The 16,018-nt window shown below is 28.3% G+C and overlaps 2 protein-coding genes across 2 annotated transcripts in view; both read right to left on the bottom strand.

The window, feature by feature from the left end:
• Positions 1–10,978, bottom strand: part of LOC113369905 (S phase cyclin A-associated protein in the endoplasmic reticulum-like) — a 99,598-nt gene extending 88,620 nt beyond the window's left edge. Inside the window, exons 1-5 of the mRNA XM_026610524.1 lie at positions 10,858–10,978; positions 10,669–10,759; positions 10,330–10,596; positions 9,721–9,844; positions 1,978–2,126 (exon numbers count right to left, since the gene is read on the bottom strand). Of these exons, the coding sequence (XP_026466309.1) occupies positions 1,978–2,126; positions 9,721–9,844; positions 10,330–10,596; positions 10,669–10,759; positions 10,858–10,957 (731 nt within the window). The 5' untranslated portion in view covers positions 10,958–10,978. The remainder of the gene's footprint in view (positions 1–1,977; positions 2,127–9,720; positions 9,845–10,329; positions 10,597–10,668; positions 10,760–10,857) is intronic.
• Positions 10,979–10,980: 2 nt separating this feature from the next.
• On the bottom strand, positions 10,981–15,839 carry LOC113371359 (stress response protein NST1-like). Its single transcript, XM_026611988.1, has 12 exons — positions 15,660–15,839; positions 15,319–15,588; positions 14,351–15,245; positions 14,023–14,192; positions 13,851–13,944; positions 13,090–13,331; positions 12,208–12,297; positions 11,891–12,049; positions 11,654–11,824; positions 11,376–11,468; positions 11,164–11,313; positions 10,981–11,004 (listed from the first exon to the last, which is right to left on the bottom strand). Exons 1-12 carry the CDS (start codon positions 15,837–15,839, stop codon positions 10,981–10,983), a joined length of 2,538 nt encoding a protein of 845 aa, XP_026467773.1.
• Positions 15,840–16,018: the final 179 nt, after the last annotated feature.

Below are 16,018 nucleotides of genomic sequence, written 5' to 3'. Positions count from 1 at the left end.
CGAATATATATTTAGCTACTGTTTGTGTTTGGATACGTTAAGATAACTATTCATTTGTATACCCAAATTGAATAATGATTTACATTATGCTCGCATAAGAAACACACAAATATAAACAACCAGAGAATTAACCGTCTCGTGCGAAGTTGTTTAGTGTCCATAAGAGATAAGAGAGTAAAATGACAGAGCCCGTAAACCACTAATCACATTCTTTCCTCGCACATCAGTATAAAAAAAAACTAAATAAAAACGAAAAACTAAAGTTTAAATAATCAAAATCTTTCCGGGGCCTCTTGCGAGGCCCCTTGATGTGCAAAACCGTCGGCGGTCGTCGACACCGCCGACGCCTAACGCCGCTACTGTATGTAGCTTATCCTGCGGTATTTTAATAATTCTTGAAGTATATGATTTTTGGATTATGTGAAGGACTTTCCTTTAAGAAAATTCAATTGAATTCATTTCATGTTTGTAGTAATTGGAACTATTTAGAACCTGCCAGGTTTTTATACAAAGATTTATAGTGTCAAAGCGTCACACTTATAAGCACGATTTAGATGGGCCAATTCTGCCGTCAATGTTGTGGCAAGTGTACGTTACCTTCCAGTTTTCATACAAAATCAGGCGTTTTACATAAACTGCAATAAATTATATGTTATCAAGCCATATCGCAAAGGTTCAGTTATAATAACATTATTTTTCGGACATTTGTGCGTTTTCTAGGTTAGGTTTTCTATCTAAAACGCCTAACTGCACAGCAACCACGTGGCTTTTGACGGTATTTAGTACGATTTTGTATGAAAACTTCTACGTAGCATAGCCTTACCATAACATTGGTCTATTTCACGGCAGAATAGGCCTCATAGGCTCAAAGCATCAGCTATTACTTTATAATTTGCTTTCGTTTACTAATTTGTGAAAAGATACTCTATAAATAAGTATGTTGAATAGAAAAATTCGTAAATCCATTTTTTCAACAAAAAAAATTCAAATTAAACATATAAAGTTTCTGTGCAATTTTGAAATAATATCTCACTTTTCAGGCCTACTGATTAGCACGAATTTTTGAAGACTAAGGCTGGCCAAATTGGTTTAGGCGTTTTCGAGTTTTAGCGGATCATTTTATCGAGCTCCATTTTTGTATATAAAAAGATATATATATATATATATATATATATATATATATATATATATATATATATATATATTTCGACAACTTGTTAAGTTATCATGATTATTAGTGTGTTTTACCATTTGTGATGTTTGTGTTAAAATATATATATCTTATCAACGTGCACATACTCATACCATGGATTAATAATGGTTTCATATGCTTTATTAGGATACAAAATTGTAAGTGTTTTATTACTATTATTATTATTATTGTTTTTCCATGAAATTTCCTTTCATATAATTTATTTAGTTTCAATTTTTATAGTTAACTTGATTACCACTGAATGATGGCTAAGATGCTAGCCGAAACGTATGGATTTTAAATAAATAAATTTTTAAAAAAAACTCATACTATTTTTATTGATGTTACGCCCGAATATTAAACTCAAATTAAACATATATATATATATATATATATATATATATATATATGATGTACATATATGTATATTGTATTTATTAGTTAACCGATAATTCAGTAAGTTATTTAAGATGTCCATAAAATGAATTATTTCGTAGCTACGTAATTTCCATGTTTGAATTCAAATATTATTTAACACAACGTTAATATATGTCAACCGTCGAAAGTGTAATAAATAAAAGAATAAGCTGTACATACCAGATCGCACATGTTGAATGCATATCTTGAAGAAAGAATCAGATATTACATATCACCAAAGAACATTATGTGCATCAAAACATTGACCGAAACGAAAACAGTGAATGATAAGTAAAACGAGTCTAATGCAAAGGATTGAAGCGAAAAGCAATAAATAAAATAATATTTCGATTAGAATTAAGACTCACCCGACTATGTCGCATAGTTTCTCTTTGATTTCTGGCGCCAAACTGTTATCACGAGACGGGTCAACGATCAGCGTACAATTCAGTGCCCGCAGCAGCTCCACGCACAAAACCATGTCTTCATCTTCGGCTTCGGAAATTGAAGAAAATCGCTGGCGACAAAAATATAATGAGAATAAACAGAGTAAATACATTATATCATTCGATATTTGTATTAATGCTGACTATAACAAAAACCGATTTTAATTATTTGACGTAAATGTCAGTACAAATTATCGATTAAATTTCAAAAAATGGCATCCTAGTAACTCATCTATTCGAAAAAAAGTTAAAAAGTGTTGACAAATAAAAAAACACAGTTTCATAATAGAAATTTGGGTGTATGATACACTTATACATATAATTCATCGCATGTACTTAAGTGCTTAAAGCTCCTTAATAATGTTTGTTAATATAAAAATTCAAGCAAAGTTTTTTTTATTTAGAAGAAAACTATTGAAACCTTCACTAACAGTCTCATCAATGTCCCAACAAAAACATCAATGAAATCAACTAAAATATTAACACTTGAATAGCAGAATGGTTGTTTTTTTGCAAATAATGTTGCATGTTAATGCTCAATATGAGTCTCTAGTCATGCAACTGAAGTATACTTAGTATAATAGTGAGTATTTTGCAATAAGTATTATAATTTGTAGTAATCGTAATCGTGAGAAATAAAATCTAAATTCACCCCTATTATTTATTTATTGTTAAAAACTAATGTGCCTAACATTAGAGAAAAATGTTTGAAAATTTTGAAATTTAATATTAATTTCTCAGGAGTATCAACAAATTTCTTTTTTTTAATTTCATTTATAGCAACCGTAGCAAAGTTTTGAAACACAAACATATATAACAAAATTATATATAATTATATCAGCATAACAAAAGATTTGATGTCATACATATGTCAGGCAAAAAGATGGAGCGTAAGAAAAGAAAATGCAGGAGAAAGACGACAATGGACAGAAAGATAACACATTGAGAAACTATCCGATAGGAGAAATTCAATCGATGAGCAGAAGACTAAGCACAATGCTAAAAAGGAGTTTTCTGCTCTGGGATTTTGATGATACTCCAATTCAAATCTTCAATTCATGTATTGAGATGAAATTTGTCAGGGATAAGAATGTAGTATTGAATACTGCAAGCATTATTGATGAATAGAAATCGTTTGATTCTTTACCCAGCAAACATAGTGCATTATAATCCACATTCCCGTATTCTATAAGATATGCTGAAAGATGTAAAAATTGTTTAATTACTGTATGGGGTGCAACAGAAAAATGACTTTTAGTAAGAGCTTTATACTTCGACTATTATATGCAATACTTCTTTATCTATGATATTATATCTTATATTTTTCGATCTATATGTTCTATTCAATTGTCTTCATAATTAATTTGAAAAAATTAGCATCTGTAAGCTTGTTTTCTCAATTTTTGTTAATTTTACTATTAATTTTCGAAAAACTGGGACATCCGGAACAAAAAATCAAAAGCCGGGACAAATATTGCTTTAAGAAAAACCCGGGACACAAGGTGGAAATCCGGGACTGTCCCGGCCAATTCGGCACGTATGGTCACCTTACTTATATATATATATATATATATATATATATATATATATATATATATATATATATATATATATATAAATATATATATATATATATATATATATATATATGTATATATTCAAACATTTCACTGCATTACAGTTAAGTATAAATAGATTAAACCTACTTATCTATATAATTCAATATAAATTGTTTCATTTGTTATAATAAATAACTATTACATAGTTGTTTTATAAAACTTAAACATTAATACTAAAAATTCAGTATTCCTCGCTTATTATATCAATATTGTATAATTTCAGAGTTTCTCACGACTGTATCAGAGCTATTTTTTCAATGATCGTAATATTCAGAGATTCAATAATTCCGAGTGCGCGCTCTTATGGCCTTTAAGATGCGCGGTACAAATTACCAGTCACACAGTGATAAGAGTAAATTAATGTTGACGATTAAAAAATAATTGTGGGAATTGTTCATTATAATAAAGTTTAAGCCAATACCCAAAATCATATTGTGATTCACTGATATCTAATTATGTTATGTTATTTTATATGTAACAGGTTTTGTATTTTAAATATTTTAAAATGTTCAGAACACATGAGAATTAGAAATTCGATTTTTGTAAAGAATAAGTAATGATATACATATATGCATTATTATATAAAATATATCTCATCTATAATTACAATTGGAAATAATATATTCAGAAAACAGCAATTTCTTATGAATATTGCTGGTCCGAGAAGTAATCGCTAAAAGGAGGGGCGCTTCATCAAAACAACGAAAATTAATGAATTATATGAATTGAACAAATAGAGCACAGTTTACATCCCAACAGCATTTTCTACATCTCTAAATAAAAACAAAATTGATTAATTAAAATAATTTTAAACAACTATTTAATTAATGTGATAATTACATTAGAAACTTAATGGTAATTAAAATTATAAAATCTTTTTTTTGTATTAAAACTAGAAAATAATATATATATATATATATATATATATATATATATATATATGTGTTATATATATGTATATATATACCGTATTAAGGTTACCATTTTTTCAAATCAAAACCGGGACGGCATTAACAATTCAATGAAAAAAAAAGAATGTGTAATGCTTTTTTATCTATGATATTATATTATATCTTATATTTTTTTTATCTAAGTTTTTTTCGGTTTCGAGCCTAGCATAAAATTCTATTAAATTTTCGTAATTTTGATTAAATTACTTACTAATATTTAAAAAAACGGAACAATCCGGGGCAAAAGATCTAACCCCGGGGCAAATATTGCTTTTAGACCAATCCGGGACACAAGATGGAAATGTGGAATTGAACCGGCCAAACCGGGACGTATGGTCACCTCTATAGCACCCATACAAGATTCGTTAATATATTCTCGAAAACTAGTTTCCTTTTGTAGTATGATTTTCCAGTTTTAACACAAATAATAATTTTATAAAATAAAATTTGTAATAGTTTCATAAAAAAAATCATAACAAGGAAAATATTTGGCAAAATCCTTTTCAGGAAATGTTAGAGTGGTAATTATATACGTTGCTATCTTTCATATCATGTATCAAATAATAATTAAGATTAAAGATAAAAAATTTAAATAGTTAAGAAAATATTCAAACACCAGGTGTTATTATTAGATCTTGAAGAAGATGAAAAATGCCTAATGTAGAGTAAATGTAGAGTAATGCATAAAAAATGTAACAAACAAAATCTTTCAAATTAATAAAAACGAAAAAATAATAATGTCATATGTCACCATTTTCATTGAAATTTAAAACCTAGCAGTTTTACCGTAATTGCAAAGCAATATTTTATATAAAAAAAGAAAAAAACAAATATAAACGAATATATGAAACAGTACACGCCATATCTTAGCATGATCAATGCATGACCATCTTAGCAATGGTTTTCTATGTAGCAAATATAAGGATGTTATGAAATCCAAAAACAAGTTGTTCACTCGAGCACGCCCGCATTTTGTTAAATTTCGTTTCTTCACCAACAACGCAACGTAAGAAAAGCGCAGTGATAAAAGCGACTATCTAATGCAACGCAGAGCCGTTAACCCCACTACTGAGCCATCTCGGGGTTTACGGAAGGAGTTCCCCAGCCCACGGAAAATATCAAGGACCCCACTAACACAAGCCACCACGCCCAGTTGAAGCGGCGACACGCCTATATACGCGGTGCCACGAACATAAGTTCAACATAAGAATGTATGTTTGAATGTTTCTTTAAAATAGAGTTGTACGCTTATAATGTCATAAAACTTAGAGAGAATATGTATTTATTATAAAATAAGACTAAAAGTATCATGATCGATATTCAGCACAAATTAATATTTTGAAAAAGTTAAGAGTATACAAATATAAAAATGAATTTTTATCGTATTTTTTAACTTACCGTAGTAACTTATACAAAAATCGAATTATCCAAAAATCGAAAATAAAAATGTTTGCATATCTTTAAGTTTCAAATGTTTGAAAACCTTTTGGCATACCTTACAATTAGATAAAATGAATGTGTATATACTATTTTTCAAATCTGCGTTTTCTAGATATACGGATTAACCGATTTGAACGATTTAAATAACATTCGATTCGCACTGACAGGAAGACTTGATTCGTTTTCAGCAAAGACAGGTCGAGCCGTTTCAGAGATATAGAGCAAAAAGTGCACGAATTCAGTTTTCGAGAAACCCGATTAGATCGATTAAAAAAACATTCGATTCTTGTTGATTGGCTTGGCAAATACAGGTTCAGAGACACAGAGCAAATAGTGCTGAAAATGAATTTTTGGGAAAACAGAGAATCCGATCAGAATGATTCAAAAAGATTTGGTTCGTATTCACGAGGGGACGCGCTGATAAGATGCAAAAAAGTGCAAAAAAATAGCAGTTTTTGAGAATCTAAAAATATTTTGCTCGTGTTGACAGTGTTAAGAAATGATTAGTTTTTAGAAAGGAGATTTTTTTTTAATTATAAAATTTCATTTTTTTTAATTTAAAAAAAAGTTAATTTTTCGAAAATCGAAAATGATTCGAATTTTAATTTCATTTCTAGCTATGGGCCAGCGGTGGCGATATCGGTTAGAGCGTGGGCTAGCAGCAACCACATCAGGCAGCTTTGATGTCAAATTTCCACTTGGGGTTATAGATCACAATATAATTCGAAGTGGATATCGTCCTTCGTGGACATAGCTGCAACATCCAATCATATGCTAACTATTAGACATAAGAGCTAATATCAAAAATACCCCACACATAAGAGAATGGTAAATCGATGCATTGCCTCTCATGAAATACATAAGTAGTCATAAGTCCTTAACAAACAGCAGTATGTTTTTAATAGCTCTTTTCATACTTATATAAGCTAATTGAAACAATTATATATATATGCAAACAATATTATATTATGATAGTATAATGATATTCCCAGAATAGGTGTATACAATTTGTATCTTTATGTAAAAATCAATGTATGTATTTAAGACAAATAAAGCAAATTTTCAAATTAAAATTAACAAACAGCTTATAGAACATATAAGTGAGAGTTCTGATTGCTGTTCAAACAATAAAAAAAATCTAGCTATAATTATAAAGTTCGCTTATAGACTTATAGACTTATTGAAATAAATAATTTTAACTATTAATTTTAACTAATCTTATATATGAAAATGGAGCTCTCGATCAAATGATTCGGTAAAACTCGAAAATGGCTTAACCGATTTGGCCAGTCTTAGTCTTGAAAAATTCGTGCCAATCCAGAGATGGTCGGAAAGGTGAGATATTATTTCAAAATCGCGTAGAAACTTCACATTTTTAATTTGAAAATTTTTGTAGAAGCGTCATTTAAATAAAATAATGGACGGTGGCTAATACGTGAAATGTCAAACGTTTTTGACAGATGATGTTCAATTACGTTTAATAGGATATTTTACTTGAATATTATTTTATTATGATTAATTTGTAGTAAGTAGTTTTGTTTGTAGTTTTATTTATATACAAAAACGTTAGTAAACGGGCCGCAAGTGTTACTAGAGACTCAAAATATAAACTTTTTTGATATGTTAATATGAAAATGCACTTTTTGACATATTTTTCTCAAACATGGTGCTCTGAAAGATCTCATTTGTATAATTATATACTCATTGGTATTCATAAAACATTTTCTAGGTCATATTATTTTTTATTTATGTTATTTAAATTCAGAACCTAAAATTGGTATCGATCAAATGGACATTTTGTCAAATAACATTTTTCCAGTTATAATTTCCCAGAATTTATCGCAGAATAGATAGTAATATATGAAGGTCCAGGATTAAAAGGTCCACCGCCGATGTTTCAAAAATCAGTAAAGTTAAGCATTGTTTAACAACAATATTTGAAAGTAGAGAAAAAAAAGATGTATAACCAGCTATAACCTTGATTTGAAAACGGTAATCTTTGAAATGGGGGAGATAAACGGTAATCTTTAAAAATCCATAATAAAAGTATTTTCTTCCGTTGGTAGTTTTTTAGCATTAGTTAAAAATGTAATTATTTTGTAAATTATCTTTAAAACTATAATAAGGCTTTAAACCTTTTTGCCACCTGCCCGTTTCAAGTTACCCCGCCTATAGGGTAAAAAGGTCTAGATAACAAACTTTTGGAAGACATCAAAAAAGCACTACTTCTACTTCATCAATGTAGAAAATTGATGAAGTAGAAGGCAGTTTACTGAACTCAGATAATTGTTCGTTTGATATCTGTTATTTGTTGTGATATAATTGTTATGGTTTTCACAATATAGTTTATATTTGCTCAAAGTCAAATTGGACCATTGTGCCTCGCCCTGCTCTACATATATACTTTTTATTAAATTTACTTTAATTCAACGAATGTTACTTGAAACTTTTCAAAAAGCAGGTCAAAAAAGAAATAATTTATTTTCTATCTGAAGAATCTGAAAAACTCGAAACGTAATCAATAAGTCGAAAGACCAAAAAAAACTTGGATTGGATTATACCATGTTTTCTATAGAAAGTGTATAAAACTTCCAGTTTGATTGTGTTAACAAAATATAGACAAACTAATGGGATTTATTGTTTTTATAATACCTCATTGTATATAGCATTGAAACAACATATCCTTATACACTTAAAGTATTAATATTTTTGATTCTCTAGAAATTGTTTAGAATATACCTTACTTAGCAAAACAACATTTGCCGGGTCAGCTAGTAATTTTATATAATTCTTAAAAATATGAGATACAAAATTAAGTTTCTGATTTAAAATTCTAATAAAGATTACTCAAAAACGGTCTATAATATTATATTTTGAAATCTATAAGATAAGTTTTGATCATTGGAAATAATTAAGAAGATTTGCAGGATCTGTCGCCATTTTGGTGAAAAATGCTAAACGATTTTTCAGAAATTAATTTGATTCGTATTTTTAATAAAAGCATAAATGGCGTAAAAAGTGGTAAAATCGGTCAATATTGGGTTAAAACAATTTTTAGTTTTAGAAAAGAAGTTATTATTGAAATTTGTCAAAAATCTAAATTAAAATAAATCTGAAAAATTTAAATGTTCAGAAAAAAATCAATTTTAATTTTGTTAAGAATTACTACCGGAACGAAAAGTTTCGGCAATAGATCAATGCCAGAAACCATTACATGAAATTATTTATTTATTGAGTATTTTATATCATTTCAATTTCAAATATGTCGTGCTTTTAAAATAAAACGAAATTAAATTTATCCGTACATCACATCAGTTATTCGATTTTATATCAAGTGTTATAGAAAAATGCTTTCAAGTAAAAATCGACTAATTATAAACCCATAGATAAACAAGTATAAACCCATGGATAACCAAGTATAAACCTTAGAACATTAAGGTCTGAGTGTATTTATTGACATTTCGAAAAATAGATATGAATTAACAAAAGAATAGAATAAACATCTATCTGTATGAAGGAGATCGTGATTAAAATGTAGTAATATGAACGTTAAGTCAATTTGATAATTTTATAATAAAAAGAAGTTTATTAAAGTTTATCAAAGACAATAAGTCGTAATATGAATTATTACTAATACTGTATTAGTTAAAACTTACCCGTAGTGTGGTATTCAGAACATCTAGTAGTGATAGAATGCCATTGCTCATTATAGCATGTTTCTGATTTTCTTGATGATTCATGCAAGTATAATTAAATACTTGTGCAGCTATTGTTAGACTCCTGATAAAATATTAATTTATTTTAATAATACATGATCTAAATAATTTTTTTATAAGCATACAAAAAATAATCGGCGAATGACAAGAAAAAGAAAAGTCTCTATGAGCCGAATTGTTGTTTTACATTCAAAGGAATTAGGGGAACATAAAATAAGTTATTAGAAGCCTATATAAGCAAATGAAAAAGGAAAAATTATGTTTAAACAATTCTTTTGGTATTAATGAATTGTGAGTTTTAAGTCATAGCAGCCTATAATGTTCATACTTCTCTGTATGATAATGTTATTTCAGATTGAAAAACCTAGCAAAGTTCATAAATATTGATACTGCTTGCCTTGACAACGTTATAGAATTAAGATTTTAATATATTTGGTTAAATATGAAAAAAATTTGAATGGAACCTGAAAGTTTCTCGGTGTCATAAAGTGTTAACAGAGCTTTTGAATACATTTTTTTATAAATTTGTTTAATTATGAATTCACTCACTTGGTTGTGAATGTCTTATTTGGACCTCGGGAAATAATTTGTGACAGTATTGTCAAACCTCCAGATTTCAAAAACATGGTCCTATCAGCTGAATTTTGTTTCAAGTGCATTAAAAGTCCTTGTAAATGTTTATCCGGTCCTGCTCCGACAACATTGGCATGAACTTTTGTATTTGTAAGTTGTAAAGACTTAATGTAAGTCAAAATTTTATTATGATTTGTTGGCAGTGCATCATACGTTGGAATGTGCATTGTGTATTCTGAAGGACTGAAAATATAATAAATTTATTACAATCGTAGAAATAGCATTTATAAATAATAACATATTTTGTATTCTCACTTTTTCATCAATTTTTGACGTATCTTCTTTGATTTCTTCTTCATATTTTTGTTGTTTTCTTTTGCGGCACGCTCCAATTTAGATATTTCCTCTAAAATTATAAATAATATGGATATTTTTATAACTTATAATTATTTAAAATAAAACAGAAAACTAATTCATATATCTTCGTTATTACAAAATCCATACCTTCAGGAGCATCACAAATATGTTGCATATAATATTTTTGCATAACATCAGATGTTTGAGCCATATCAGATAATAGTGATGAGCTGTGTACATTTTCCATATGCAATCTTCCTTTTATATGACTTAGTAATAAATTTCTGACTTCAACTGAAAATTGAATATCATATTATATACTTAACTTACTACATACTAAATATATTATGGTAAATAGTATGTTTTGCATTATCGCCAGTTTGAACTGCAACATGTTTGAATAACTCAGAATATCAATAATAGAATTATATCAAAATTAAATTTAATATTTACCATGACTTTACAAATATTACACATTTTGATGTTTGCATAAGGTGTGATATCAGGAATTAATGGTTCATCCATAAAATCACGAGGATTCGATAATTCAACAGCTTTTTGTTTTATATGTTCAATTTGCTGATCATGTCTCCTAGATGTTTCCTATAATCATATTTATATATTATATATATAAAATAAATATATATATAAATATTATACATTACTTCTTGCTTTTGGTTAATTTTCCTCTTAAGTTCGAAAACTGTTGCTTCCTGTTGAGCTTGTAAAGCTGACAGCCTTTCTTCTCTATCCCGTGCCTTTAAGTAACAAAGCAATAATATATTTACCAAAAAATATATGCCATAGAAAAATCATAGTGTAAGCAACTGACAACACAAGTTCTTTGTGACCGGATTTAAATATGCAATTAATCAAAAAGATAAATACATTATTTTTTTATTGAAAGCTGGTACAATGTGCAATCAATTTTTTTTATTGAAACCTTTTCTCTAGCAATCCGTTGCCTGGCCTGATATTTTTGCTCTTGTCTCCTGCCCACTCTTTCTTCTCTTTCTTTTCGACTCTCTCTCATTTGTTCCAGTCTTTTTAATCTCTCTAATTCCAAAGCACACCTTCGTCTTTCAACTGCAGCTTCCTTAGCAGCTTTCTCTTCCTGAAATATATAAATTATTACTATGAAAATAACATCAATTCGCAAAAAATAATTCAAAATATATACCAATTTCTTCTGTCTATCCTGTTGTATTCCTTGCAATCTACCACTCTGCTCCTTGCATAACTCCAAAAATTCATGTTTCTTATTCTGTGCTTCTAAAGTTTTTATGAAAGCAATTTCTTTCAGTTTTGCTTCCTCATCATGAGCCTTTCTGACAATGCCCTGTAAAAAGAATTACACATTCATTCTTATCAAAACAATAAAAAATATTTGACTATCACAATAGATACAATTTAAAAATATGTAAGCATAAATTATAGATATGAAAATACATAATTTATACATATTTTAGTTATAAGTTATATATATTATAAGTTTACCTTCAAGTGCTGATCACGATTTTCTGCAGCTTTTTGTAATCTTTGTTCCATTCTAATTCTCTTTTCCTCAATCAATTGATGTCGAGCCGCCTGTTTACAAATGGTTACAGATGAAGAAATGTTTCATTTAAATCATTTAGTTATTTTAATCATTATTTCAGTGTTTTATACAAACTTGTTTGGAAACAAGTTCTACACAGTTATAAACTTATATTGCAAATTTTTATTTAATTACTAATTTGTATTCATTAATAAGCAAGTAATAATCCATAATTAAAAATATTATTTCATGCTTTCATCAAGCTTATTCAAAACATAACAAATAAGATTATTTCCTCATTTGTCGCTCAAATAAGACAGAAAGAAGTACATACATAATTAAAATGAATAATTAAGAAGAATAGCAATTTGATTCCATATCATCAAGCCTATTCAATTTCTATATTAATATTTCATTGACATTTATTTTGAAAATATTTATGATTGATCAAGAAAATAATAAAGTTTTAATATAATTGAACATAACAGTACAAAATGATAAAACAGCATAGATACATCGAAAATGTGTGAACCTATGTAATTATTGATATTGATAGTGATATTAAATTATTAATATGATTTGATCAATTGAAATCATTTATCATTATAAATACTAATAATAAGAAATATTGATACTGGTGAAATTATTAGCATTTCACTTAACTTTCAATAATATATTATAATTTTTTAATGTATTGAAATATATATTTTCCAATGCTTTAATTGGTTTCACTTGAATGATAAAAGAGGTATCGGAGGCAGATAATATAAATCATAAAAAAATGCACATTCTTGGCGTAGATATGAAATAATACTTCAAAAAATTAGTATTAAATGTGTCACCTTAACATCTTCTACTCTTGCTAATAGTTGTTGAATTCTCAAAGATCTTTCTTGTTGAAGTGCTTGCCGTTTCTGCTGCGCCCGCGCTTGTTTAGCTTGATATTTTCTGAGTGTCTCAGGTAAAGACCTCCTTCTCGAAGGACTTGAAAGCTTTTGGTGCAATTGCATAGCTCGACCAGGATGGCGAGCCACGAGAGCTTCCAATGTAGCAAGAGCATCAACTCTCTCACCCCATGACATTTCTGAACACAAAAGTAATAGAAAAATATCATAATTTTTAAAATCTAATATTTAACACTTTTTTATTTGCTTTTAAAAGTGGCAATAAAAAAATTAATTACATTTCAAATAGCGGGTGTTCTCAAATTATTGTAAGTAAAGTTTTAGTTCTTATACTAATCCAACTTGATTTTGATAATTAATACACTAACATCTAATTGTTAGGCATATATTTTAAAAGCATAATGCAAACACAAATTTTGTAGAATATATTCAGTTAAAGTGTTCTTCAACTAATTAATAGTAGTCAAAAAAAATATTCTAAATGAGTCTGATCATTAGATATAGAAAGACGAACTACAAAAAAGCAAACAAACAAATTATTAGCAATATTTATTAACAAATTATTAGCAATATTTATTAACAAATTATTAGCAATATTCATTAACAAACAAAGATAATATTCAGGTAAGTAAATTTGAAATCATTCTATTTGAAAATATTTTTGACTGATTTTGTTACAAAATGAAAATAAACTATACCTGACAATATAGGTTCATATCTCACTTCCAGAGACATTCCTGGTATTTCAAAAGGTTCAGTGCATTCACCTTCAGTAAGTGCCTCACAGTCAGTCTAAAAATATTTATTGCCATACATTTATTTATATAAATTATAGTAAGTTAGTAGTAATAAATATCACAACAATCTTACTTCAGTTTCATCTGTTTCTGTATCAATATCGATTTCACAGTACTGTAATTCTCTTATCTGCCTATGTAAACTTTCTTCTTCTTCAAATAGCATTCGCTGATCTTGGTCAGACAAAATATCTTCATTTACCTCAATATCAGTTAATGATATATCATTGTAATTCAGATTTCCTAAAAACCAAAATACCAATATGCATTAAGTACTATAGTGAAAAATTTCATTGTCGTATAAACTAAGTGCAAAAACACAAAAATAAAATTATTATAGTATGTGCGTGTGTGTAAAACAAATTAATATGTGAAAAATATTGAAATAAAAATATATATACCAGAAATAGTTTCAGCACCATAATCAAAGTTTCCTTTACTGTGCTCTGAACCAGAATTAATTTCGCTATTAATTGAATACTGAAAATTTTTCTCAGGTGAACTGGTTTGACTAGTATAACATGAACTAGTTGAAGATTCTCTAAAATGCAGTTGCATGTTCTTCTGATTTGTTGAAATCTTGCTAATAGGAGTTTGAGAATTTTTTACATTTCTGCATATTTGTGAACAACTTTGTGACTTTTCAATGTTGATTTTTGTAGGTATGCTAGTATTGTTGGAACTTTCTTTTACTTCACTGCATGTGGTATTTAAACTGGTGAGAGAACTAGTCTTTTTACCACTGTTTCTTTTAACTGGTGTTCTTCTAGTTTCTTCAGAGGTCTTCTGTTCCGTCTTAGATAATTTCTTCTCGATCAAACTCTGTGTAACTCTTTTTGGCGACTTGAGAGGTTGATCCATGATTACCTTATTCAATGATTTTGGGTTCCTTTTAACAGAGTCAGTGCTAACAATCTTCTTATTATTATGCTTATTTTGGCTTGATAAAAGAGACGAAAATTTTGGCACTTTCGATGCCTCTGGTTTCGAATCAATAATACTTGCTTTGGGGAATTTAGGCAACTGAGACAAATTTATATAATCAAAATTATGCTTTTCTAGCAATTCATGCTGTGATGATTCCTGTAATTGTTTACCCTTACGGGTTTTAACAACTTTTGCTGGTTCTCCATCACCTATTTCTGACATATTTTTATGATCATATTGATCACCTACTAAAGTTTCTGCGCTCATAGTTTTATCAGAACCTATGATTGTAATTGTTGAACTTCCTGACCAATTTTCATCTCTGTTTTTTAGCAACTGAATTTTTGGATTCCTTATGAGCATTTTGTTCTAAAGATGTATGTGAATTGTTTGTTTTTAAACCAGTTAGGTCAGATTTTTGTCTTATGAGTTTACTGTTAACTATTGGGTTAGCACTAAAATTTGCTTCCAAGCCTGAAACTGTGTCATAACACTCCCCATTATATTCATATTCTAAGTTAATTATTTTATTTTTATGGGTATCTAATGGCTTATCATTGGAATCAAATGTTAGTGTGGGAAGACTAGTGGAAGAAGAAGGCTGATAAAATCTCATTGTCAAGTAAGAACTAGGACGGCGCTTTCTATTTACTGTTAACCAACCATCTTCACATTTAGTTTGCATACTATTATTCAGACAATTAGATTTGTCCTGTACTTTTAAAATGTTAACAGAATCACTAATTTTATTTGCTTTCATGTTCACATCTTTAGTTTTTTTACACCAACTGCATATCTGTTAGAATTATGTTTTTGATGGTTCAATGATTTTGTATCATTTGGGTTCAAATGATTTTTACAATTTCCAATAACATCCTTAACTGGCATTACAGAATTTGATCTAGATTTAATACTAGCCGTCCTACTTAATTGTGTACTTGTTTTCTTATGAATGTCTGTCATAGTTTTACTTCGATTTTGCAAAGATTTATTTTCAAAAAACTGAAGATTTATTTGATGATATTGGTATTTTCTTCAAATCTGTTTTTGCACCATTTGCACAGTTTTTTAATGAATTATTCAATTGTGATTTTGACAAACTTTTATCTTGTATCCCGTGTGAAATATCTTTTGTATTTTCA

The sequence above is a fragment of the Ctenocephalides felis genome, unplaced genomic scaffold, assembly GCF_003426905.1.
Source record: "Ctenocephalides felis isolate EL2017-DRISC unplaced genomic scaffold, ASM342690v1 CF-g0.4_SCAFFOLD_01492, whole genome shotgun sequence".
NCBI classification, from domain to species: domain Eukaryota; kingdom Metazoa; phylum Arthropoda; class Insecta; order Siphonaptera; family Pulicidae; genus Ctenocephalides; species Ctenocephalides felis.
This window is presented reverse-complemented; position numbering and strand designations above follow the sequence as displayed.